At 45.5% G+C, this 26,978-nt stretch overlaps 2 protein-coding genes across 5 annotated transcripts in view; one reads left to right on the top strand and one right to left on the bottom strand.

Annotated features, from left to right (window-relative positions):
* Window positions 1–22,505, bottom strand: part of TTLL10 (tubulin tyrosine ligase like 10) — a 150,789-nt gene extending 128,284 nt beyond the window's left edge. For both annotated transcript variants that reach the window (XM_089534275.1, XM_089534276.1), the window contains exons 1-3: window positions 22,437–22,505; window positions 20,116–20,269; window positions 16,597–16,753 (exon numbers count right to left, since the gene is read on the bottom strand). In XM_089534275.1, the coding sequence (XP_089390401.1) occupies window positions 16,597–16,734 (138 nt within the window). In that variant the 5' untranslated portion in view covers window positions 16,735–16,753; window positions 20,116–20,269; window positions 22,437–22,505. The remainder of the gene's footprint in view (window positions 1–16,596; window positions 16,754–20,115; window positions 20,270–22,436) is intronic.
* A 278-nt stretch (window positions 22,506–22,783) lies between these two features.
* CUNH1orf159 (chromosome unknown C1orf159 homolog) overlaps window positions 22,784–26,978 on the top strand; it is a 30,220-nt gene continuing 26,025 nt past the window's right edge. The window contains exon 1 of one of the 3 annotated variants that reach the window (XM_089534278.1): window positions 22,784–22,856. Coding sequence is in view for 1 of the 3 variants with exons in the window: in XM_089534277.1 (XP_089390403.1) it covers window positions 24,129–24,138 (10 nt within the window). In the remaining 2 variants the exon portion in view is untranslated. Of the gene's footprint in view, window positions 22,857–23,067; window positions 24,139–25,681; window positions 25,709–26,978 lie in introns of those variants that run through there. The other 2 variants (XM_089534277.1, XM_089534279.1) reach the window with 2 other exon arrangements.

Raw genomic sequence — 26,978 nt, 5'->3', positions numbered from 1 at the left:
GTGATCTAAAGTATCAGGAGAATAAATTCAAACCACACACAGGAAATTAAGGTGTAAAATTTATTTCTCTAACCTACTGATATTTTCCCTTTTCCCTTCCTCTCTCTTCCCACGGCTCCCTTATCTCTCTCTTCTGGCCCCAGAACAACCTTTGCTCCGTTTGAAATGTGCATCCGTGGCACATTACGCCAACCAGATAAGTAACCGTTCTTTTGTCTATTTGCCCGAACAACCCGACAACCTGTTAGAAGGCAGAAAAATCGCACAATTTCCGGCCTCTGGCCAATCTGGAGCATAAATATTTGCCTGCGGAGACGATGCAAAAATTAGATGATGCAAAAAGAAAGACGGTTCTTCCAATGGAAAAGATATGACAAGACAAAGGGGAAAGAGGGGATTGGGGTGGTTGGTGATGATCCCGTGGCATCAAGACATTGGATTTGTAACCATGGCAGCTCATGGCACCCACATCAATGGAGCGGTGAATCTGTTCTGGGTTTTAGTTTATACAGGAGCTAGCCAAGGTGGTGGAACCCACAGTAAGGTCAGCACCTTGAATAGTTCCTTTAAAGTTTGGACTAAAGCCCAGAGCAGGTCCTCTCCCTGACATAACACTTACTGGCTGCCACTGGATTTGAGCAAAAGAAGATCTTAAGCAGACGATGCTTCCTATACAATCATAGCATCACAGAGTTGGAATAGACCCCAAAGACCATTCAATCCAACCCTATTCTGCCATGCAGGAACACACAATCCAAGCACCTCCGATCGATGGCCATCCAGCCTCTGTTTAATGACTGAGACTCAACCACTCTCCCAAGGATTGTGCTCCACTTTCAAACAGCTCTTACTGTCACAAAGTTCTTCCTAATCTTGAAGTGGAATCTTTTTTCATCTAGTTCGAACCCATTGCTTCAGGTCCTGTTCTCTGGGGCAGCAAAAAAAAAGCTTACTCCAGCCTCAATATGATATCCTTTCAACTATCAAACAGGGCAATCATATCACTTCTTAACCTTCTCTGCTCCAGGCTAAACATCCCCAGCTCCCCAAGTCTCTCCCCATAAAGCATGGTTTGCAGACCCTTCACCATTTTGGTCACTCTCCTTTGGACACATGGCTCCAGTTTCTCCACATCCTTTTTGAATTGTGGTGCCCAGAACTGGACACAATATTCCAGATGAGGCCTGAGCAAAGCAGAATAGAGTGAGACTATTACTTCCCTCGATCTAAACACTATACAGTGGTACCTCGGGTTACGAATTTAATTCGTTCCGCGGCGCCGTTCGTAACCCGATAAATTTCGCAACCCGAAAAGGCGCTGGAAAGCCGCTAGCCGCCGCTAGCCGCCGCTAGCCACTAGCCGCGGTTTGAATTTCGCGCTGAAAGGAATTTCGTAACCCGAAAATCCTTTCGTTACCCGGAACAGTTTTTTTAAGTTTAACTTTTTCGTACCCCGGAAATTTCGTAACGCGAGCATTTCGTATCCCGGGGTACCACTGTACTTCTATTGATGCAGCCTAAAATCACATTGGCTTTTTTAGCTGCTGCATCACACTGTTGACACACGTTCAACCTGTGGTCGACTTAGGACTCCTGCAAAGCCTATCATGGGTTGACTTTATATAAAACAGTATACAGGTTTCCAAGGGAATGAAAATGTGCAAGAATGTCACTTTCTGCATGTCGCTTCATAAGAAATATGGGGAAACCTGGGGATTTTAAAAAAATGAATCTGAAAATAAACAGATTTGTCTATCCCCTGTTTTAATTTATCTCCTGTGCTGTTTGGATTTGGTGAAACTCTTGTGTAGATTTGTTCTAATCTTAATTGCAATTTTTATTTCTGTGTTGTCGTTTTTCGATGCATGGCACCCTGAGAGCTTTCAATGGAAAGTCAACCCAGTAATCTTTTAAGCATATAATTAAATACAGACCAGAAAAACATGGGGGCAAGGCCAAATCTCAACCCTACGCGAATTGGTTTCTCATGTCTTCCAGAAACACGTTTTTACAGTTAGCTGTTAGTATCTGATGTAGTCTTATTCACATCCTGTTGCCTTCCAGGCAACACTGGCCTAACAAAGCCATGCCTCTCCCGCGCACCCTTCCTCCCACAAAAGAACTTGGTGAACTTTGGTTTTGGCTGGTAGTCAGCAGAACATTCTTGCCAGTGGCTACATGCCAGTGCCCAAACTCCGGTTGCCAAAAATTGGTAGGGACTGGGGGTGGGAATTGGGAACCTGAAGCGCAACTCACAAATTAACTTGTACATCTGACAGTTTTGCACTGAGCAACTTTAATTCTAAACGTAAGACAACAGTGGTTAGGGCAGAATAGGGCAAAACCCTGTGGCACCCCAATGGTCACTTCTCTCCATAGAGTCATAGAGTTGGAAGAGACCGCAAGGGCCATCCAGTCCATCCCCCGGCCATGCAGGAACATTTCGCCCAAGTCATTGATAAAGGTATTGAATAGCAACGTTCAGGGTCTGGCATGACTGCGCACCAGTAGCCATGCCACACTGAATGGGAAGCAACCCCCAAGCAGCGGGCAAAGGGTGCTCAGCAACGGCTCCTTTTCATCCTGGAGGGAAGTTATCTATGGTGTCCCACAGGGCTCTGTCCTGGGCCCAGTGCTATTTAGCATCTGTATCAATGGATGAAAGAAGAGGGAGCATGATGATGGGAAGGAAAAGGAGAAAAGGAAGGACAAGGAGAAAAGGAAAAAGAGGGAGCAGGAGAAGGGAAGGGGAAGGAAAAAGACAAGGAAAAGAGGAAGGAGAGGGAGCAGGAGAAGGGGAAAGAGAGGAAGAAGAAGAAGTAAAGGGAGCAGGAGGATGTGAAGGGAAAAACAAGTAGAAGAGGGAAAAGAGGGAACAGGAAAAGGAGAAAGAGAAAGAGATGGAGATGAGGAAAGGGAAGAAGAGGGAGCAGGAAAAGGAGAAAGAGATGGAGATGGAGATGAAGAAAGGGAAGAAGAGGGAGCAGGAAAAGGAGAAAGAGATGGAGATGGAGATGGAGATGAAGAAAGGGAAGAAGAGAGAGCAGGAAAAGGAGAAAGAGAAAGAAATGGAGACGAAGAAAGGGAAGAAGAGGGAGCAGGAAAAGGAGAAGGAGAAAGACAAGGAGAAGAGGAAAAAGAAGGAGGAGAAGGAGAAGGAGTCAAGCATAGGCTGGGTCTTGTAGCAAAGATCACATGTTGGGGACTGTCACCGAGGAAAGCTGCTGCCTCTGACAGAAACGCTCATGCTTCAAAGCTGCATTCTTCCAGGCCACGAGACACTATTAAAGAATGACATTAAACATTCACTCTCTCATAAAAATGTAATTACCGCTGGCCCGGCATACGGCAAACGAATTTCAAGTCTCCCTGCGCCTTGAACGGCTTCGGTGGTGGCGGCGCTGTCAGTTTTTTATGGTCCCCTTCGCTAGCAGTCAGTGTCTGAAGATCAAGAAACTTGGCCAGCCATTAACCAAATGGTTCTCTAATCCCGATTTAGCCTTCTCAATAACTCAGTGTCCTGTTTCTCAGTGAACCATGGAAGACAGTACCTTCGGTAAAGTATAAGGTCACAGATAAACCCATCATTAAAATACAATAAAGTCATCCCTCCATATCCACGGATTCATTCAAGCATCCATGGCTTGAAAGTACAAGAAGGGGTTAGGGGCACAGGACCCCCGTGAAAGTGGAAAAGCAGCAAATCACAAAAACACTGTGTTATTCCCCAAGGGAACACCTCTCTAGGAATTTCTATGTCCTCCAACACAACATGTGCCAGATATTGACCATAACTGCACACAATTGCGCTAGAGGAGCTCCATATGGCTAGCGAAGTGTTCCCTAGGATCGATGGACTGGATGGCCCTTGGGGTCTCTTCCAACTCTATGGTTCTATAACAACAAAAGGGGAAGAGGCCTTACCTGGCGACCCTATTTAACACTGACCATAAGAGAGTGTCCTTCTGCAGCAAAGTAGGGCGCCCAGGGCAGGTTGCCCAACACAGACCTCTGTTTTCCAATACTTTGCTGCCACCTCCCAGCATCAGCTACCTGAGACAGCCAACTCTCTCTGCCTTCTGGTCTGGCCAGCCCTGGATCCTTGTCTTAAGCACCATGCAAACAAGTTAAATGAAAGAATGACATCTGTTGCACTGTTGAACAGCCCTTACTTACTACCAGGAACTTCTTCCTAGTGCTTAGGTGAAATCTCTCTTCCTGGTATTTGGATCCATTGTTCCTGGTCCTATTCTCTAGAGCAGCAGAAAACAAGCTTGCTCCCTCCTCAATGCGACACCCTTTCAAATCCTTAAACAGGGCTATCGTATCACCCCTTAACCTTCTAGGATATTGAGAAACTGGAGCGTGTGCAAAGGAGGGCGACTAAAATGGTAAGGGTCTGGAAACCATGCCCTATGAGGAATGACTTAGGGAGCTGGGGATGTTTAGCCTGGAGAAGAGAAGGTTAAGAGGTGATATGAGAGCCCTGTTTAAATATTTGAAGGGATGTCATATTGAGGAGGGAGCAAGCTTATTTTCTGCTGCTCCAGAGAATAGGACACAATGGAGCAATGGATGCAAGCTACAGGAAAAGAGATTCCAGCTGCACATTAGAAGGAACTTTCTGACACTAAAGACTGTTCGACAGTGGAACACACTCCCTCAATGGATGATAGTCTAGTCTCCTTCCTTGGAGGTCTTTAAACAGAGGCCGGATGGCCATCTGTCAATGGGGATGCTTTGACTGAGACTTCCTGCATGGCAGAATGAGGTTGGGCTGGATGGCCCTTGCGGTCTCTTCCAGCTCTAGGATTCTACGATACACTCCAGGCTAAGCATACCCAGCATCTCCCTAAGTCTTTCCTCGTAGGGCAAGGTTTCCAGACCCTTTGCCATTTTAGTTGCCCTCCTCTGGACCTGCTCCAGCTTGTCCACATCCATTGAATTGTGGTGCCATGGCGGCTGAGCCAGCTAGATGTCATTAATGTCATCCTTTCATCCCAGCAACCCATCCAAATAAACGCCAGCCTGTGTGTATCTGTGAAATATTACAATAACTGTATACAATGGAGGATCTTCCAGGGCCTAAAAGTTCACTGACATTTTCCCTTCCATTGACAGCAGTCAGAGGAATGTAGCTTTCCATACCAGCTCAGGAGCCGGAATGGGGATGATGCCGGAAATTACAGGTGCCATTCATCTGTGCCACCCTGCGCCTCCGAAAGGGTATTTACCTGTGGCGCTAGATTATCTCTGGCTGCGTTATCGGAGGGCGGCAGGTGCATTCAATTAGATGCTCAATAATATTCCAAGCCCGTTCTCTCGGCACCCACTCGCTTGCCTCTTTCTCCCTTCCCGAAACTATGAATTAGGAGGTATGTGGTGGGGTTTGCAAGCCAGAGTTAATGGCCACATTAGGCCTATTCCTCTTCCGACTCCCGATTCTTCTAACGCAAGACCCTGCTCCCATTGCCGCCGCAGATAATAGGTTTCTATTTATGACACTTGCAATCACTCAGATATAAATTTGAACACACAGACACACACACTAAAACTGCAATGGGGTGGAAGGAGGAGACCATTGGTAAGGAGTTGCTGAGATGGTTGTATGTTGTGTGGATTAGGCAGACTTGTGACAGCAAGGATTGTTTGTTTGCGGTCCCTGGCTTGGGAGGCGGGGAGGAAACGCGACGTTCCTTGGAACGATTCAGCGCCGTAGGCAATTAAAATTTCAAATGCGAGCGCATGCCAAATTAATTCTTGATCAATTCAGAAAAAAGCAGGAGTCACAGGCATCTAATCAAAAGGCTGGCTGCTTCTTCTTCGCTTCTTCTCCCCTCTGCACCCAGTTTTGATGCCAGGTAGCTTACATGTTAATGCCGTGCGTCACATAGGAAGGGGCCGGGATTCGGAAAAGAGCATGGCTCCCAAATCAAAGAGCTTGGTTCGCCTTTTCAAATCTTTTATTTTGTGACATTTATGATGGTACAAAGGGTAGGAGGGATAAGCAAGCCAGAGCATGTTCGTTGCTTTTCCTTGCATTATGGAAACATAGAATTGTAGAGTTGGGAGGGACCCCAAAGGCCATCCAGTCCAACCCCTGCCATGCAGGAACTCTCAATCAAAGCATCCCCATTGACAGATGGCCATCTGCTTAAAAACCTCCAAAGAAGGAGACTCTGTCACTCTTTGAAGGAATGCCTTCCACTGTTGAACAGCTCTTTCTGTCTAATATTCCTCCTAATGTTGAGCTGGAATCTCTTTTCCTGGTGCTTGCATCCATTGTTCCAGGTCCTGTAGCTTGCATTCATCATTCCATGTCCTATTCCCCGGAGCAGCAGAAAACAAGCTTGTTCCATCCAGCAATGGGAATAAGCTTCCGAATTGATCTGGATTGCTCTCTATTATTCCTTCGAAGGGAGGCGGCTCCATTTTAACCCAAAACGATGGCATGTGCGAATGACACTGGGGTTTAAAATGACTCGGAAGAGATTCGTGAAGACAAAACAAAATGGGAACGACAAAGCTGGTATGCATCAGCACAACGATGCACATATCCTTGGGACCATATATGTATACATACATACATACATACATATATGCAAATGCCCCCTAAGAAACTTCATTTAATTTGGCTTGCCCAAGTTGTCTATCAAGCCAATGACCACGAGGTGGCACTCTGTCACCATCCCTGCAGAGCAAGCAATGTCCTCCACAATCTGAATTACCAAAAATGTAAGGATGCAAGGATGCGCAACATAATTCAGTGCATGCTTACTCAAAAGCAAGTCCAGCTGGGAGCATTGGGGCTTACTCTTAAATACGTATGCATAGCCTCTCAGCCTAGGCTGAAATGCTTGGTTTTGTATCTTTCCGCAGCAGTAGGATTGGAGGCTCCAATGAGCAATGCTGTTGGTAGGGTCTCCTCCCAAATCAGACAGGTTTTTTAGCAGAAGAGCCAGACTAAATGTGCCAAACGGTTACAGGGCAGCAGTAGTACTGGGAACGGCATTGGCAAAGGATCTCTCACATCCACAGCAGTGGTGCTTCGGCTAGCACTTCACTGAAGAAGGCAATGGTAAGCCACTTCAGAATGGCTTTTACCTTGAAAGCCCTATGATGAGACAGCCAAAATGAAACGAGAGACACTGCTGGAAAGTGTGACTCCCAGGATGGAACTGGCACTCAAACAGATGAGCAGAGGATGCCTTGATGCGAAAGCTGGACAGTGAAGAAAGAGGACAGGAAGAATCACAGAGTTGGAAGAGACCCCAAAGGGCCATCCAATCCCATTTGGCCATGCAAGGCATGATAAAAGCACCCTGACAGATGGCCATGCTTAAAAACCTCCAAAGAAGGAGACTCCACTGCTCTCTGAGGGAATGTGTTCCACTATCAAGAAGTTCTTCCTAAGGCTTCTTAATGTTGAGCTGGAATCTCTTTTCCTGTACTTTGCAGCCATTGCTCCAGGTCCACTTCACTGGAGCAGCAGGAAACAAGCTTGCTCCGTTAACAATACAACTTCGCATTTTTTCCTTGTAAAATAACCCACTTGCGGTTCACGTTCATGAACGAATCGGTTCGAAATGACCTGCTCCAGCCAGCCGGAGGGCAAATTTAAATGGATTCCGATCCGCATCTGGTTCACACTTGCGCGGAATCGATTTATCCAAAATGGCATGGAAGACATCAGCGTCAAACGGATGCGGGTTAAATGGGTCTGGTGCATGGCTCCTCTCTCCGAATTGCTTCAAGTGGGAACCAGGGTCATTTGAAGAGGTTCAAACCGATTTGCGGTCCAGTTTAAAAGGTATTGTTTTTAATGTTGTAAGCCGCCCTGAGTCCCAGTCCTTGGAGACGGGCGGGATATCAATAATAATAATAATAATAATAATAATAATAATAATAATTGTTATTGAAGGCACACAACAGCAATGAGAGTAAGCTTGCCCTTTAGAAAAGCAACAGGGGAAAATCTGGCTCTCCTGGGACCATTTTACCAGCATTAGGATCTTCCAGAGGCTGCATCATTGCCGCTTACCCATGAAACAAGACCAAAAAGTCATTTCCAGTTTAAGAAATCGCTTATGGTTTCGGGGAAAGGAACCAGATTTTCTGGTAAAACAAGCCTGGAAGGACATGCCTTGTATCAAATGAGAAGTAAAAATATTACATCCAAAAAGCGATTCCACCGCAACCAGCAGAAACACCGAAGGCCAGCCCTGGGTGCGCCATGCCTTAGCAAACCTCCATAGCTTTGCAACAGTGGGAAACCAGCCGCGGCTTTGTGGCACAGATTTATCCCCTCTTAATGGCCTTCTTCATTCTCGGCAGAGAAGCCGGACGGAGCAGAAACCATCCAAGTATACAACCCCCTGTGGCATTTTTATGGCCCGGTGTGCACAGTTGGCGCATTTGTTTTGTGGCCCTCCTGTTGCAGAAATACCACTCGAGACCGATCTTCCGCGGTCAGAGAGAGCGGGAGCTATTTCATGAGCGACATTTGGGGTTATGGCTGGCCCATAACTCAAATGGATTTGCGCCTCCACCTTCCAGTAATTATGCCTCCAGCCTTCCTTTCCGTTTGCTTTATTACTCCGATATGCGGCTTACAGACAGGTAACGTGGGTCATAGTTTAGTTGCTCTTTAACCAGAGAGTCCCACTTCCAAAGCGGGAAAGGAAGAGAAGGTACAGCCAATATAGGTTTTTGTAATATAGGTTTTCAACGTAGGAAGAGAAGGCATTGCAAGCCTTTAAAGCAGCATCAGCCCCTCCAAGCAAACAGCATGCTGTTGCAATGCCTCCCTCGGGATCCTCATCTGTCAGCTTCCAAAAATGCCAACTTTTCTCTGTGTACAAATTGCCAACTAGTATGTAGAGCAATCTTGCGGCACCTTTGAGACGAACGGAAGGAAAGAAGTCGGCAGCGTGAGCTTTCATAGACTTATAGTAAGTCTGCTTCCTCAAAAGTGTGGAAAGCATACTAACGATACAAAAATATATATTCCTATACTGTCCAGATGCACCTGAGAAAGTAGACTTAAGTCTATTTCTCCAGGTGGGTAGAAGAGGAAAAAGAAAGAGGGAGATTTATAAAACAGAGCAAGCAAGAAGGATAAGGAGGTATTTCCAGTTCTTTTCCTCTCTGCACCAGCAACTGCTACTTTTGGCAGTTCAAAAGCTGCAAACAGTAATTGGTTTTATTTCACCATGGTATAAATCAAGCTCCTTGGCTGTATGTCAATTTTTTTGTTTTGATCGGTTCATTCAACTTTTACAACATCGCCGTGAATATATATTATTAAGAAACTAAGAATTGTTATGTAGAGATCTCGTAGCACCTCTGAGACTTACTGAAAGAAAGAAGTCGGCAGCATGAGCTTTTGGAGACTTCAGTATTTTCTCAGATGCATTTAGGAAGTAGGCTTTAGGGCCCAAACAGACAGGGCAAAATAAAGCTGCTTCGGGTCACTTTGGAGGTATGCTGTTTAAATGATGCATGCGTCCGAAGAGTCTGGAAGCTGCGCCAAAGCTGCACTCCAGTCCTTAGGACTGGAGCATGGCTTTGGTGCGGCTTCTGGACTCTTAGGACACTTGTATCATTTAAACGGCATACCCCCAAAGTGTCCTGAAGCAGCTTTATTTTGGCCTGTCTGTATCAGGCCATAGTGTCCTATAATCCAGGCTCATCATAAACATATTAAAGACCTCAACGTGATAAATCCTATTCAAATAAAATGCTACACACACCAGACAGAGAAAAGAATATATATAACTAATCGATCAATGGTGGCATAAGGGTAAGATGTCCTTGGGCGCATGTCAACTAATTTACTGCTGTTACCCAGATATGGAGCTATAAAAAGGACACCAGGCTGTTTTTCGGTGCCTTCATAAAAACTTAATTTATAGCTTCGTCTTCTTCAAGTCTCTGCCCGCAATGGTTCGGTCTGCGACACGCGGATCTCTTTCGGAAAAGAGGCTCTCACCCAGGTGCTGAGAGCCATTGATTTGGCTAATGAGACAAAAGGGAAGAGGAGCTGTCTGGAGCGACGGCGTCGGCATGGCCCACCCCTCTCCGCACGCACGCCTTTCTGCAAATGGATTAGCCGATTTGGGGTTAGGAGGGTAACTAAGCATTTTGTGGCTGCCTGAACACATGACGCCCGCTTTGCACTGAGGAGGTTTGTGCAGTCTTTTGGGTACAAGGGTGAGCAGCCTCCACTTCTAGGCCCACTATTTAATTTCAACCGGCCCAGTGCCCAGTTTCAAAAGTACTCTGCAAGGCGAGAGGGATCTGTCTCTCTGGGGGAGTGGGGAGGGAGGGCGAAAGAGAGAAAAGGGTGTCAAAAAGAAAAGAAAGAGAGAACCAGGGTGACAGATAGAAAAGGGGTGGGAAGGGAGAAATAGAGGTAGTGGGGAAAGAAAGAAAGAAAGAAAGAAAGAAAGAAAGAAAGAAAGAAAGGGGGAGGAAGGAAGGAAGGAAGGAAGGAAGGAAGGAAGGAAGGAAGGAAGGAAGGAAGACTGAGCATGTCTAACTTGGGCTCCAGCCCCATCAACCAACAGCTCTTCCTTTCTCTCCAAGAAAACCAGGCTAACCCGATAGCAATAGTACCATATATATTCGACTATAAGTCGACCTCATGTATAAGTTGAGGGCAGGTTTTGGGGCCCAAATTAAGGATTTTGCTATTATGGATAAGACAAGGGTAAAATTTAGGGGTGCATAGCAAAGGATCTAAAGCAGTGGTCCCCAAACTGTGCTTATTAAGGGATTTAAGCTCCCTGAATCTCAGACTACTGGCCAAGATGGCTGAGGCTTCTTGGACCTGATGTCCAAAATCTCTTAAAGGGCACAGTTTGGGGACCGCTTGTCTAAAGGATGAAGCAAAGTAAAACCCAGAACAATAGATGGAAGCTATAGGAACAGAGATTCCACCTCAACATTAGGAGGAACTTCATGACAGTAAGGGCTGTCCGACAGTGGAACAAACTGCCTTTGAGAGTGGTGGATACAGGGACGTTGCCAGGATTTTGGGAAGGGGGGTCCAGACTAAGTGCCACCATGATAATGACTTTATCATACCAGTCTGCTTGAGAAATCTTGCCAAGAAAGCCCTAGGAGAGGGTCAGCCTAAATCGGAGTCAACTTGGAGGCACATAAGAACCACACTAGTGGTGCGGTGGTTCAATGCCTGTACTGCGGCCACTCACTCACAAACCATAAGGTTGCGAGTTCAACACCAGCAAAAGGACTTAAGCTCCTAAAATGAGGCTCCAGCTTGTTGAGAGCATTTAGTTTACACTTTGTAAACTGCTTAAATGCACTGATACACGGTATAGAAATGTACTTGCTATTGCTTGCTGTCAACAAGTCGCGGCATTTAGTCACGAAGGTTGAATCTCCAGTATCAAATCCCACAATGACCCCAAATACCAGTCCCTATGGATCATGAGCAAGAAAGTATGTATTCTACTTTGGGCCTTCATGTATTTATTTCATTTATAGTCTACCTTTCTTCCTTTACAGGACCCAAGATGGTTGGCTACTATAGACTAGATATAGGCCTTTGATCCGGTCCAGCGCAGATCCTATTTGTTCTTGTTTGCTGGCAAAACTATGGGAGTGGGGAGCTGCTTGTCTGTTTGCTTTATGAAAAGTATCAAAGGCCTTTCCTTAAGCATTATGCACTGTCTTAATTGCAAGCAAAACGAATTCAGCGTCTACCAGCTTTCCCTTCGCTGCGGGCGTCTGCCTCCATAAGATGCATGGCTCGCTGTCGGCGTTCAATAAATAACCAAGCGCCCCTTTTTTTCCAGATCTACTCTGCAACTTTTGCTAATGATCCGTGATGTTTGCGATAAACATGCCACTTCCCTCCGAGAAGCTTCATTCGGCTTTGGGTCCCCTGAGATCCCAATTCTTTCCCACCCGCCTATCCTTCCTCTCTCTCCTTCTCTCTGTTCTTGAAGTTCCTCCAGCTGCAAGCAGACTAAGTCAAGCTTAGCTCAGCCTCTTCCGGGAAAATAAATATTGAACATGGCAGGCACTGACAGGGACTACATTAAGCGTTTTGACGGGAGCAGCAAAACATGTTGGGGGAACGTTCGCATCGGGAAGGCTCTAAGGAGAACTCGCATGGGTTTAGACCACCAGCAAAGATAAAGGAAGACAGAAAGAAAGGGGGGAGATGAGAACCATTGCATTTCAGCATCAGGAGGGATCCTAGATGCCACAGAGGCTTGGCACACAAATACCACAACTACTGCATCTTGGGCACATGACTTATTTGTGAAGTCGAAGTCTTTCCTGGTCGGCATCCATAGTTTTTTTGTGGGTTTTTCGGGCTATGTGGACATGTTCTAGAAGAGTTTGTTCCTGACGTTGCGCCAGCATCTGTGGCTGGTATCTTCAGAGAATGCTGGCATGGAAGTGAGTGGGATAGGATCACACACACACACATATATACCCAACTCTCTTCCATGCCAGCATTCTCTGAAGATGCCAGCCACAGATGCTGGCGAAACGTCAGGAACAAACTCTTCTAGATCATGGCCACATACCCTGAAAAACCCACAAAAAACTATGGATGCCAGCCATGAAAGCCTTCGACTTCACAATGGAGTTAATTATTTCTGAGTTGAGAGACTGGTAGCTCCCATTTTGGGATGCTCTCCCTAACAAGAACGGGTGGCCAAGAGACTGCATTTCCCATTTCATTACGCAAAGACCAAAGCGAAACGTCAGGAGGCCATTTATTGGGAGACCAGGGAGATCACACTAATATCACGGTCCCACCTCAAGGCCTAAATGGATTTAGGATGCCCAGCGGAAGCTGGTTCCTCCCCGCTGAGAGCGTTTTCTTATCTGTGATCCATGCCTTGTAGTCGAAGGCAGGCGCACGGCTTCGCTCTCCGATAGGAAAAAACGCCCGTTTAGCTGCGTCTCCCAGCATGAAATTCAAGCTGCTGGGAAGGAGCTTGTGATCTTCCTCCCTCCTTTCCCTTTCCTTTTCTCCTTTCTTCTTGTAACACAGCCTTGGTTTTTAAAAAAATAACACAGTTGTTCTTCAATATATATATATATATATATATATATATATAGAGAGAGAGAGAGAGAGAGAAAGAGAGAGAGAGAGAGAGAGAGAGTCTTTCTTTCAATGCCAGCAATGTGCTGAGAGAGAGAAACACTGAACTGGAGGTGAAACGATGAGATGGCATTGCCGTGTGCCTCTAAGTTTTACCCTCGACTTATCCATGGGTCCTATCAAAATCCATAATTTAGGCCCCAAAACTTGCCCTCGACTTATACATCAAGTTGACTTATAGTTGAGTATATATAGTAACTAAGGTCACTATGGTCAGACAGTTGTGATTTGTACGCAAAGGAAGGGCTCTGCCACAGAGTCGTGGTCCAACCCTTTCTTTCTCTCTTTCTCCCCTTTTTGTGGTCCAGCATCTTTCTCCTCCACTTTCTTGTTCTTCTTTCTTCCACTTTCTTCCACTTCCTCTGCCCAGTCCTCCTTCCCTACTGCCGCCTTTCTCTTCCTTTTTTCTCATCCTTTTCACCTTCTTCTTCTCCTCTTCCATTGTCGGCTTGGCATGGCAACCTGGCTCCAAGGAGAAGATGAAATGTCAACTAGGAAATATCGGTGGAATGAGGGCCTTGTATACAATTTGTCTCGCTGCAAGAATATGCCTCATAAACTTGAAATATGGGGACAGCCGGGCTGACAGTAAAAACTGAAGGCTCGTTACATTGTTTTTTTGCTGTTGAATTCTCAATTACGGAAGCTGACAAGGCAGAAAGGCGTCAAGGAAGGAAGAAGGTGGCGGACACTTTTTCTCGCCATGGAGACAGTGAAGAGGAGCATCTCTGCATGCTTAATGCAGGGACGGGGGTCTCAGAGTCACCCCAAAGAAACCAGGGAGGCTTGAAGTTGCACAGTACACTACTGTTGGAGTAGCTTTACATCTGGAATGTGAAGTTGAGAGTCACTACTTAAAAGAAAAAGTATGCCTATTGTGCTTTCATCGACAGTGTTTCATCTCATGTATCATTCATTGCCAAAAGTTGTGGTTATGCCTACTGCGTTAGGTGGCTTTAAAAGGGCTTACCGGTATGTAAAAGGATCTTGTGGCACCTTTGAGACTAAGGGGGGTTGGGATCCATGCTGCCCGTTTTTGCCCCTTGTCTGTGCTGCACCAACTGCACATGCGGCACCGACTTGCTCCTGAAAAACGCTGCCTAGAGCGGCTTCTTTTTAGGAGCGCCATAATGGCGCTCATGTGCCCTGATATCGTCACGTCTGGTGAGTGCTGTTTGGGTGTATGGACACACACGCGTCAGTGTCACGCACCCCATGTGGGTAGGGCCATGGCAAGATGGCGCGTGGTCGCCACTATTAGAGCTAGGCACGTATGGATGCCCAACCCTAACAAACCCTTAAATCGGCACCAGCACGGCGCTTTTGCCCGTCTGTATCAGACCTAACTGTGCAAAAGAAGATGCTCTGAAGATGCCAGCCACAGATGCTAGTGAAACATCCGGGGATTTGGCAACATTAGCTGCGATGAATGCCATTTTTGGCACACACATTTTAAAGTAATTTTTAAAAAATAAATCATTTGTTGTTGTTGTTGTTGTTGTTGTTGTGGGTTTTTCGGGCGATGTGGCCATGTTCTGGAAGAGTTTATTCCTGATGTTTCACCAGCATCTCTGGCTGGCATCTTCAGAGAAACGGCTTCTCTGTTGCCAGTCTTTTCTGCATTGCTGGCGAGGAGATTCTGAGAGCTATAATGAGAGCTATAAGGAATCTTTAGGTCCTCCAGCGCAACTCTGCCAGAGGTTGACCATAGAGTTGTGCTGGAGAACCTAGGAGAAAACCCTTCTCTAGCCATTTGCAGGCCCTCCAGCATGATTCTATAGACCAACATCTGGCAGATGTTGACCACAGAGTTGCACTGTACTACTAGCTGTCTAAACTAGCCTCTGGTTATGCACCACCGAGCAAATGCATGGAGGCATTAATAAACTTAAGCAAGCAAACATATTAATAAACTATTAAACATTCCCAAAGCAGTGATATAAATACAGTCGGCCCTCCACATTTTGCATCTGGAGGGGGAAATGTTGCCCACCTCTCTATGATATCGAGCGCACCATGTGCGTCCACCCATCCATTGGATTTCTCATTCCTGCACACACTCCATGAGGTCTTGGTCTCAATAATGCCATCCCTCCGCTTCAAAATCTATTGCACATTTACTAGTTGAGAGCAAATTGCGGTCAGAGTCATTGAAAGCTAGGCATGGTAGGAATGGGAAAGCACTTTAGAAACAAGACCGAAGATCACAAAGGAAAATCTAATATAGGAACGATCTTCATCAGGCTTAATTAGCAGCGCAGGCTGTTGCCAAGACACACAATTAAATCCATACATGCAACGCAAAGCCGATACAATTTGTGCGCAGGGCTTTCATCTGCAAAGAAGGTACACAAATCTATAAGGCGGGGGGGAAAACAATCATTAATTTTAATAACGCCTTGAATTACTCTGTACCAAGCCGAGTTTTCGGCATCAAGACAACAGCTTTACCTCTTGGGAGGCATCAAAGAGGAATTAAACCTTCCTTCTTTAAATATGAATGGAGGAAGCCAGCTTGTTTGGATTTTTAAAATGCACCAGGTGATAGAAAACCATGCATTCGTACACGCCAAAGTCCTCCCCGGTGGAACAGACTAGTAATTTCCACATATCCATTTTGTCCATTTTGCAAATCGCCAATGGCCGTCGGAGACTTAACGCATGGATTTGCTTCTTTATAAATACGTTCATTCAATGATGAGCATCGAACCTTTCGCCGCTGTTGTTCTTGGAAACTTCGTTCCACTCGAGAAACTGGGTCAGCCTTGCCAACCCAGATGCCAGTGAAGCAATAGTCATGCGTTTACTTATTCATTTGAGTTTTTGCCCCCCCCCCCGCCGCAACTGTTCAGAAAGCGCCGCGACTTGACTGGCTTCAACTTTCATGCCTAGTTAGGGATGTCTCGGGATTTCATAGCTCCCATGGCAACCACAGCCCTGTCTCAATTAATGTCGGGTACCATGCATGCAATAAGAGATAGACTTGATCGGAGTTTTGTTAGACAGAATACGCGAGGATCTCAGGGCAGGAAAAGTGAGATCTGAAGGGAAAAAGTAACTCGCATAGGCAGGTCACAGGTTAATTTGCTAGGACTCTTCACCCTGGAAATGGGACCCTACCTTAAATGCCCAACCGGATTTTGATAAATGCTACGAAACCATAGATCAGCATAACCAAGAGTGGTCATATTTGTATAAACACTTACAACAAAAATGGGGAGAGAAAAGCTCTTATGGCCCAAGACAGAAAGGAGCATGGTGGCAGCGGTACTAAGGTTCCGGACCATGCAGCAAACGCATGGTCCAGAACCCTAGTATGTAATGGTGGCATCCCATCCTCCGTTTTCTGCCAACGGCTTCCATTTCCCACTTGGAAAGCCAGCAATGTGCAAACAACCGATCCTAACCAACCCCAAGGTAAAAAGCAAAATGCCAGCCATCCTTACCTGCCGGCGTCTTCTGAACTTCTCAAAGGCCTCCTGAATGCTCTCAGAAGCATCTTCTCTTTGGTCCTTCTTTGCTTCATCGGATCCTTTGAAGTAGACAGTGAAGGCACAGTAGTTGCTCTTCGTCCCCAACTCCATTCTTCTTTAGTAGTTTCCACTAGAGAGAGGTTGCATTGGTTATTGGCCAACAATTCTAATTTTTAATTCTTCCAACCCCTGGAAAACATATTGAGCCAGACTCCTCCTGCCCACGAAGGTCCATGTCACCTTTTATAGCAAGGATGGACAACCATGGGAGGATAGGGGCCGCATTAGCTCCATAGGAAACCTTGGTGGGCCATGTAACTCCACTGCTCCCACTATCACAAAATATTGTTACCAAATGCTGGTTTGCTTACTATTTTAAGCAAGACATTTTCTGAGCCTAATGTGGCCTAAGAGGCCAGAATGAAGTTTGTGATGCCATGCCTGGATGATGACTTAGAGGACTCAGAGGATGAGCCAGAGCCTCTGGGACCTGAGCCTGCAATTGGGGAGCCTGGGGCAAGTCCTAGAATCATAGAATCCTAGAGTCGGAAGAGACTGCAAGGGCCATCCAGTCCAACCCCATTCTGCCATGCAGGAAATCCAAATCAAAGCATCCCTGACAGATGGCCATCCAGCCTTTGTTTAAAGACCTCCAAGGAAGGAGACTCCACTACACTCCAAGGGAGTTTGTTCCACTGTCTAACAGCCCTTACTGTCAGAAGGTTCCTCCTAATGTTGAGTTGGAATCTCTTTTCCTGGAGCTTGCATCCATTGTTGCATTGGGTCCTTGTCTCTGGAGCAGCAGAAAAGAAGTTTGCTCCCTCTTCAATATGACACCCCTTCAAATACTTAAAGAGGGCTCTCATATCACCTCTTAACCTTCTCTTCTCCAGGCTAAACATCCCCAGCTCCCTGAGTCTTTCCTCATAGGGCATGGTTTCCAGACCCTTTTAGTCACCATTTTTGTCACCCTCCTTTGGACACATGGCTCCAGTTTCTCAATATCCTTTTTAAATTGTGGTGCCCAGAACTGGACACAATATTCCAGGTGGGGCCTGACCAAAGCAGAATAGAGTGGCACTATTACTTCCCTTGATCTAGAGACTATTGAGCTTGGTATGAGGTGCAGTATTATCCCCATGCAGCTGGCCACCTTGAATTATATGTTCCTCCATTTGACAGCTGCATGACCTGCTTTTAAAATGTCCCAGTTATCGATTAATAACTTTTGCCATAATAATAATAATAATAATAATAATAATAAATTTTATTTATATACCGCCTTTCCAACGGATCAAGGCGGTTTACAAAAATGCATAAAACAATTCCATAACAACTAAAAATTCACCCCCTTAACTAAATACAGCTAAATTAATCCAAATGCGGGTAAATCAATTCCATTAAAATCTATTAAAATATACCCATCCTGACGTCGCTTGGCATCCCTGTTCCTAGTTTTCAGCTGTAAAAGATTGGAGGGTATGCAGCGATAATAGCTATATTAGTGCTTCTAATGATATCAGCATTGTGGACTGAGTTTTGGTTTTGGTTTTTAAATCGGAGGAGCCCCTTTGGAACGAACGCCGCGTTTGGATTTAAAGATTTAAAAGCGGTTTAAACACTGCAGAAATAGCTACATGATCGGTATCGAAGCCGAGCACTTAAATGCCTAAATGAATGGGAGAATAGACTCCCAATGTTTTCAAAGGGACAGGCAGAGAAACACTTAAATCCTTCCTAGCCTCGTTACACAGATAATTAAAATTTCGCTCGGTCGCATGCAAGGCCAATAAACCAGTTTATTAAAATGTCCGTAAAGCTGTCACTGTGTGTTCGCCGGAGGACTTCACTACCACCGGCAAATGTTGGACCGCTACCATCCTGGTCTTTATATTGCACAGTCCGAAAGTGAAATAGGTCCAAGGGAATGGCAATGCTACGGTAAAGGTATACCATATATACTCGACTATAAGTCAACCTCATGTTTAAGTCGAGGGCAGGTTTGGTTGGGGTCCAAAGTTATGGACTTTGATATGACCCATGGATAGGATGTGGGTAAAACTCTAAAGCAGTGATGGTGAACCTATGGGACACGTGCCAGAGGTGGCACTCAGAGCCCTCTCCGTGGGCACATGTGCCGTCGTCCCAGCACAGAGTTTGCCAGTCTGTTACTAGAAAGCCAGAGGGACATGGCACTTTGCAATAAATAAGTGGTTTTTGGGTTGCAGTTTGGGCACTCGGCCTCGAAAAGGTTCACCATCACTGCTCTAAAGGGTGAAGCAAAGTAAAACAAGGCCAAAGAAGTTACCTAATTCCATCAGGCATAACTGTTTGTGTTCACCCTAAAGGCTGGATGGATGACAGAGTAGAAGGAGATCCCCATATATATATATATATGAGTTAAAGTATAGTACAGTGGACCCTTGTTATCCGCTGGGGTTTGGTTCCAAGATCCCCCATGGATAACAAAATCAATGGATGCTCAAGTCCCATTAAATATAATGGCAGAGCAAAATGGTGTCCCTTATATCAAATGGCAATTTCAAGGTTTGATATTGGAAATTTATACTTTCTTTGAACGTTTTCAACCCGTGGATGCTTGAATCCATGTATAAAAATCAGTGTATAAGAAGGGCCGACTGTACTTACATTGACTCATAGATAAGTCGACTCAGGTTTTTGGGGTTATTTCTAGACTTATACAGGAGTATATACAGTACTCCCTTTTGGTGACCTGTGCACCAACTTGTTTGCTTTCATTCTTCCCGGCTATCCAGCCTCTGCTTAAAGATCTCCAAAGAAGGAGACTCCACCAAACCCGAAGGGAGCATCTTCCACTGTCGAACATCCCTTACTATCAGGAGGTTCCTCCTAATGTTTAGCTGCAATCTCTTTTCCTGCAGCTTGCATCCATTGCTCCATTGGATCCTATTCTCTGGAGCAGCAGAAAACAAGCTTGCTCCATCCTCAATAAGACATCCCTTCAAGTATTGAAACAGGGTTATCATATCACCTCTTAACCTTCTCTTCTCCAGGCTAAACATATTCATCTCTCTCACAGGACATGGTTTCCAGACCCTTCACCATTTTGGTGGCCCTCCTTTGGACAGATGGCTCCAGTTTCTCAACATCCCTTTTGAATTGTGGTGCCCAGAACTGGACACAGCATTATTCCAAGTGGGTCCTGACCAAAGCACCTTCATCACCGGAAGAACAGCGAAATGCCTCAATGACGCTTCAAGGACCAAGGATCCCACCTAAGCGCTTCTGAAACGTTTGGGCCAGGATTCCAGTGCGGTAAGTGCTTCGTGCGATAAGGGCCAAGGAAATTCTTCGGGTGGCCATAGATCAACAAGCAACTTGAAGACAAGCCATGCTGAGCGCAATCCCTTTGCACAATCTAGACTTGCTCCGTCACTGAACTAAGCTGTTTGCTTGAAAGCAAGGGAGTGCAAACAAGCACAGGAACAAGTTAAAACACACAAGCGTTACCTTTGTCGCCCGTCTCCCCATCTGCCAATTAACACACTAAATCCTCCCGAACTGTCACCTTTGCATCAAAAGCTTCCTCTCTCTCTCTTTCTCTCTCTCTCTTTTTTTGCAATGCTGAAAGACATCTCGACATGAAAACCCAATTCTTGTTATCCTGGAAGGGGGGGAAAAAAGAAAAGAAAGTCACAACCGCTTTTTGATATTTCCAAAGAATCAAAGGCATCTTTGATATGCTGGAAAGCTTTGATTTTTCTTCTTCTTTGGGGGGTGCAAAGGAAGAGGAGGAGGGGATGAAGAGACTGAAAGGCAACTAAAAGAGGAGGGTATCCCTTGCTTCTGTGTTTTATTCCAACAAAATGCGACTTCTCCAAAAGTCGGGAGGGAGACTGAAGATCTTTCGCTGCTTGACGTGTCTCTTTTTACACCAACCCTTTACATTGTTATTGATCAGTTATAGGGATCCCATCGGTGTAGTTAAAGTGGGAAGGGGAGGCGTTCTGAATATTGGCCATTATCAATTTTGCCTACGTGCTTCAAAAGGTTAAAGAGAGAAGCAAAAAGAGAAGCAATAATGGCTCCTCTAGTTTGCAGCCACTGCTCCAGGTCCTATTCTCTGGAGCAGCAGAAAACAAGCTTGCTCCATTCTCAATATGACTTCCTTTCAAATACCTTTTGGAAGAAGCGAATCAACTCAATAGGTGGATTTGGAATCGGTTGACCGGCTGAACCCAAAGGGTGCCCAACAACAGCTCCTATTCATCCTGGAGAGAAGGGACCATTGGGGTCCCACAGGGGTCTGTCCTGGGCCCAGTGCTATTCAACATCTTTATCAATGACTTGGATGACAGAATTGGGGGCATACTTATCAAGTCCAAGTAGACCACAAGTTGAACATGAGTCAACAGTGCGCTATTAGGTTGCTGTTCGGCACTGGAACATACTCCTTCCTCGGAGAATGGTGGACTCTCCTTCTTTGGAGGTCTTTAAGCACAGGCTGGATGGCCATCTGTCAGGGATGCTTCGATGGAGAGTTCCTGCATGGCAGAATGGGGTTGGACTGGATGGCCCTTCTTGGGGTCTTCTCCAACTCTAGGATTCTATGAATCGTTTGCAGAGCAGCCACATTTTGCATAACGGAATATCCTGTTATTACGAAAATGGCTGCTGCATGAAGGATTCGTCGACGGAAGAACAGCGGGACGCGCTTCAGGGATGCTTCAGAAGCATGACTGGCGATCTCACCTGAAGCGTTTGGGCCACAATTCCAGTGTGGGAAATGCCTTGTTTTGTAGGCTCCCTAGGGTTTCCTTAGGCAAGGATTCCTCAGAGAGAGTTTTGCCAGCTCCTTCCTCTGAAATATAGCCTGCAGCAACTGAGATTCATTGGCAGCCTCCCATCCAAGGACTAACCAGAGCTGACCCAGTTTAGCTTCAAAGACCATACGGGAATCCGGTGCCTTTGGGGCATTTAGGCCCTTTTATTTTGATTTTTCCCGAGAGAAGAGTTTATTTACTGTGGTATATATGTATCTTTTGGAAGATTTCCAAGTTAAAAGTGTTGTTGTTTGTCGTCCGTTGCCTTAGAATTGGCTGGAAGATACTATAGCACTGGATTTCCTAACATCAGTTACAGTCTCAGTCAGAATATATATATATATATATATATATATATATATATATATTGCAAACTTAGGGAAACAGAACATGATTTGTTTGAGTGGTATCATATATATATATATATATATATATGTCTATAAAACATAAAATTTATATAGTATATAATGCAGCTCTATATACATATCTATATCTATATATATATGATTTTATATATAATTATATAATCATATATATATATATATATATACACACACACACATATAAAAACATAACATTTTATTATATATATATATATATATATATATATTGCGGTTCTATATACATATGTATTTATATGTGTGTGTGTTATATATGATTTTATATATAATCATATATATATATATATATACACACACACATTATATAAACACATTTTATTTTATATTTATATATTGCAGCTCTATATACATATCGATATATATATGTATATACATATATATATTATGAAATTTTATTATATATATGTATATATATTGCAGCACTATATACATATACATATATATAGTGCTGCAATATATATATATATATATATATATATATATGAGATATAGATATATACTTTACTCTAGTAATGCTATTCATTCTCCTTCCACCAAAACTTTAAAAGCACACTCCCCAGTCTTTCTTTCTTTCTTTCTTTCTTTCTTTCCTTCCTTCCTTTCTCACCTCCTCCCTCCTCTTCCAGGGGCGTCTCCGTTCCCTAGCAACACTCAAAATGGCCTCCCTCCCCGAAAGCCTCCCTGGCACTTGTAGTCCGCTCCGGGTATCATCTCTATTAACGCCTGCGTCCGCTTAGTCGGTCCAGACACTACATTTCCCGAGAGCCACCGCGGCGGAAAGAAAAAATCGGCCCTGGCGAGGACGCGTTTACCTGGGCGAGGTAAGGCGCTGGGCCGCGATGGCTGATGGGGGTTGTAGTTTCTTGACAGTGGCGGGCCGCAGCCGCGCGGATAGGCCCGAGGGGGCCTGGAGGGACTACAAATCCCAGAGAGGAGCGGGAGGAAGCGAGGCAGGGTGCAGTCCCAGGCGGGGGGTACGAAAAAGGAGCCGGTTGTGGAGCCATGGCTGTTTAAGCGGTTCGCTCAGGTGAGGCCGGGGAAGGGGCGCAGGGGGCGGGGCTTAGCGGGCCTCCATTCGAAGGCAGAGCCCCTGAGGCGTCGCGCGGGAGACCCCGTTGTACCTCAGTTTTGTTTCTGAAGGGAAAAGGGAGGGGAAAAACAGGGTTTTGGGGAGGAGCCAAAGTGGCACAGTGCTTTGAGCCTTGGACTAGGGCTCTGCTCTGGGGACCTGGGTTCGAGTCCTAGCTCAGCCATGAAACCCACTGGTCACCAAGTCACACTCTCTCAGCCTCCTCAGGGGAAGGCAGTAGTAATACCCCTTCAGAACAAATCTTGCCAAGGAAAACCTAGGGTAGGTTGGCCTTGGGGTCGCCATAAGGCACACACACAAACAAATAAACAAAAACAACAAACAAACAACAGAAAGAGAAGGGGGAGAATCACAGTTTCTCAGCCTCAGGGGAAGGCAATGGCAAACCCCCTCTGAATGAATCTTGCCCAGAAAACCCCATAAGTCAGAAATTGCTTGAAGGCACACAACAACAACAACAAACAACACACAAACAACTGGGAGAGAGAGGGAGACTCACAGTTCCTCAGCCTCAGGGAAGGCAATGGCAACTACTCTGAGGAAACTTGCCAAGAAAGCCTCATGATATATGGTGGTTTTTTGTGGGGTTTTAGGTCTTATGTGGCCATGTTCTAGAAGGTTCTTTGAGAACATGGCCACATAAGACCGAAAAACCCACAAAAAAGCTATGGATGCCAGCCATGAAAGCCTCTGGCTTCCCCTCATGGATTGCCATAAGTTGGAAATGACTTGTAGGCAGACAACAAACAAACAAACACAGAGAGAGGTTGATAAAGAGTTGCCTAAGGGTTGCCATGAGTCAGAAACGACTTGAAGGCGGCACACAACGAGAATAAACAACAACAACATGTATACACTTTTGTCCCTCCACGTTCGCAGCTTTGAAATATCCAAACCATGGTGCCTTTATGGGGCCAAGCAAAAGGCGCAATTACGTGTTTCAAAGCCAATAATCAGTGTGACCCCAAAAGTTTGCAAGAAATAATTGTGCATTTTGGTTGGTCCCATAAAGGTATCATGGTTTGGATGTTGTTAAATAAAAAAACTTGTTGGTCTTTAGGTGCTTTAGGTCCTGCGGAAATCATCCGGTTTTGAGATCCAATTCTGGGAAGTGTAGTTTTGTGTCCAGTTCTGGGCACCGCAATTCAAAAGGGATAATGAGATACTGGAAAAGAAGGGCGTCTCAATGTCCAAAGAAGGACGGCTAAAATGGTGAACGGTCTGGGAACCATGCCTTATGAGGAAAGATTTAGGGAGCTGGGGGTGTTCAGCCTTGCTTTTAAAGCATGGTTCCCTGCAATGTGGGTTCTTGCATTGGGTTCTTGCGTTGGCAAGGGTTGGTCATGGTGAGACAGGGCTCTTTGTTTCTCTGGTTATATAGCCTGGCGTGACGTCGTGTTGCGTTTCGACCGTTGGCATGAGTTCGAATTCCTACGCAGCCATGAAAACCCATTGAGTCCTTTGGGGCAAGTCTGCATCAATGGCAAACTATTGAACACATGTGAAGTCGAAGGCTTCAATAGTCTTGCATCATTTGCATGGTGCTTCCTTGGCCCCAAAACTGTGCCCTTTTTAAAGATTTTGGACTTCAGCTCCCAGAAGCCTCAGCCATCTTGGCCAAGAGTCTGGGATTCTGGGAAGTCAAGTCCAATATTCTCTTAAAGGGCACAGTTTGGGGACCACTGGGTTAGAGTCATAGGATCATAGAGTTGGAAGAGACTGCAAGGGCCATCCATTCCAAACCCCTGCCATGCAGGAAATCCAAATCAAAAGCATTTTCTGCTGGGCTGGACCAAAAGCCAAGCAAGTCATGGACAAGCAGATACCTCGGAAGCCAAAAAAGCCATATAGGAATCCCCACACCCAATGTAGCTCTCCAGTTCCCGCTGGAGATAGTATCGCTCTAATACAGTGGTCCCCAAACTGTGCCCTTTGAGAGACTTTGGACTTCAGCTCCCAGAAGCCTCAGCCATATTAGCCAGTAGTCTGGGATTCTGGGAGCTGAAATCCATAATCTCTTAAAGAGCACATTTGGGGGAACCACTTTGTATATGTTTAGTAGTCATTCATAGCCTTCCAGATCTGTGTAAAAGGGATGAGTTCTTCCACATGACAGAGCACATCTTTGGCCCCATACAGACAGGCCAAAATAAAGCTGCTTCGGGTCACTTTGGAGGTATGCTGTTTAAATGCTCAGAGGTCGGAAGCTGCACCAAAGCCATGCTCCAGTCCTAAAGACTTGAGCGCAGCTTTGGCACAGCTGGCCTCTTAAGACGCATGCGTCATTTAAACAGCATACCTCCAAAGTGACCCGAAGCAGCTTTATTTTGGCCTGTCTGTATGGGGCCACTGATGTGGAAGGATGCCTTTTTGGTTATGACACTTGATCACTCCAATTTCTTGTGACTTTCCACCTGCTTTCCACGCAGAAGGACCCAGCTCCAGTCTCCAGCGACTCCAGTTAGACCAGATTGCAAGGAATGGGAAAGTCCCCTCGAGAGCCACTGCAAGCAAGATTAGATCAGGCAGTATTCATGCAGCAGAGGGAACCTGGCAGGATCCTTTGTCCCTGCTTCTCTGTTGCAGTTGAAAGGGGGAACATAGCATGCAACATTTTTAATACTGACTCATTCTAGCTTGTAGGAGAGAGAAGCTAGTAGAGCAGGTACACGGAGTAGACAAAGGCCATGATGAATATGCAAGTGCTAGGAAAACAGTTTGCACTCTGCGTGTCGGGATGAAGTTACTGGCTGGCTCTCTCGCATCCTTTCAGTTCAAGACTCTTTTAGGTGTGTGTCATCATGGGGACTCCCACAGTTATTGAATGCTTGCCGCTGCTCTGAGGCAGCTTTCATGTTCAGAGGTTAAAAAATCAGCCTTTTTCCTGTTACTGCGTTGCACTGAGCGACATTTGGTTTCCAAAACTTCACATCTTGGCTGCAGCAGCGGAAGTACTTCAGCTTTTGTTAACCGTGGTCCGCAGAGTGAGGCACAAGCATCTTAGGGTTTTGACGCCTGTCCTTTGTACTCTTGAGGACTAGGAGAACATTTGGTCCCTCTAAAAGGTTCACCATCACTGCCCTAAAGCAATGGTCCTCAAACTCTGCCCTTTAAGAGAACTTGGACTTTAGCTCCCAGAAGTTTCAGCCATATTGGTCAATAGTCTGGGATTCTGGGAGCTGATGTCCAAAATCCCTTAAAGGGCACAGTTTGGGGACCACTGCCCTTAAGGCTGGATGGATGAGAGAGCAGAGTAGGTCAGTGCTTCCAGGACAGTTTATGCTCTTGCCTTTCACCAGGGGATGGTTCCTTCTTTTGAATAATATAGTACTTCTCTGAAGATAGTAGTACTAACATAACTACAAGGTCTTCCTTCCCAAAGAAGAGGGCAGGAGAGGGGCACAAGCCGAATGTAGAGATCTCAGGCCATAGAAGTGGACTGTCCTCTGGTTTTCAAACAGATGCCAAAGCCACAGATGCTGGTGAAACATCAGGAAGAAACTCTTCTAGAGCATGGCCACATAGCCCCCAAAACCCACAAAACAACTATGGATGCCGGCCATGAAAGCCTTCGACTTCACAGTACTTACATTGACCTCTGGATAAGTCGACTTAGATTTATTGGGTCAATTTTTGACTAACATTTCTAGACTTATACATTATATACTACATAGTCTCCAGATTTTCACCAGCAGCCGGCTGTGGATGCGTTGGCATAGCATCAATTCTGACATTTTATTCTCCGATCGATTAGTAGTTTGGCGAAGTAGTGTGATTTTTGGGAACATTTTTTAATCATAAGACCGTTCCATAGGAAGCTTCGCTTTCCATCCTTAAGCCTCAGAATGTGTGTCATTTTTCAAAAGGGCTGTTGCGTGTTTCAACTTCAGGCATGAAACCCTTCTAGGATGCGACAAGAAAAGTTTGAGAGCGTGGGCTGCGCGCCCAAAATGTTCAGAAAGGTTGCGGCCTTTTCCCCACCACCATTAGTTAAAAAACCTTTTTATGCCCAATGTACCAGTTTCTCCTAAAACCCCTTTTGTGTGTGATTGTCGTTTT

This window comes from Sceloporus occidentalis, unplaced genomic scaffold, assembly GCF_023333645.1.
Source record: "Sceloporus occidentalis isolate IW3139 unplaced genomic scaffold, rSceOcc1.0.p SCAF_8, whole genome shotgun sequence".
Classification (NCBI taxonomy): Eukaryota; Metazoa; Chordata; class Lepidosauria; order Squamata; family Phrynosomatidae; genus Sceloporus; species Sceloporus occidentalis.
The sequence above is the reverse complement of the archived record's forward strand: the minus strand, read 5'-3'. Positions and strand labels throughout refer to the sequence as shown.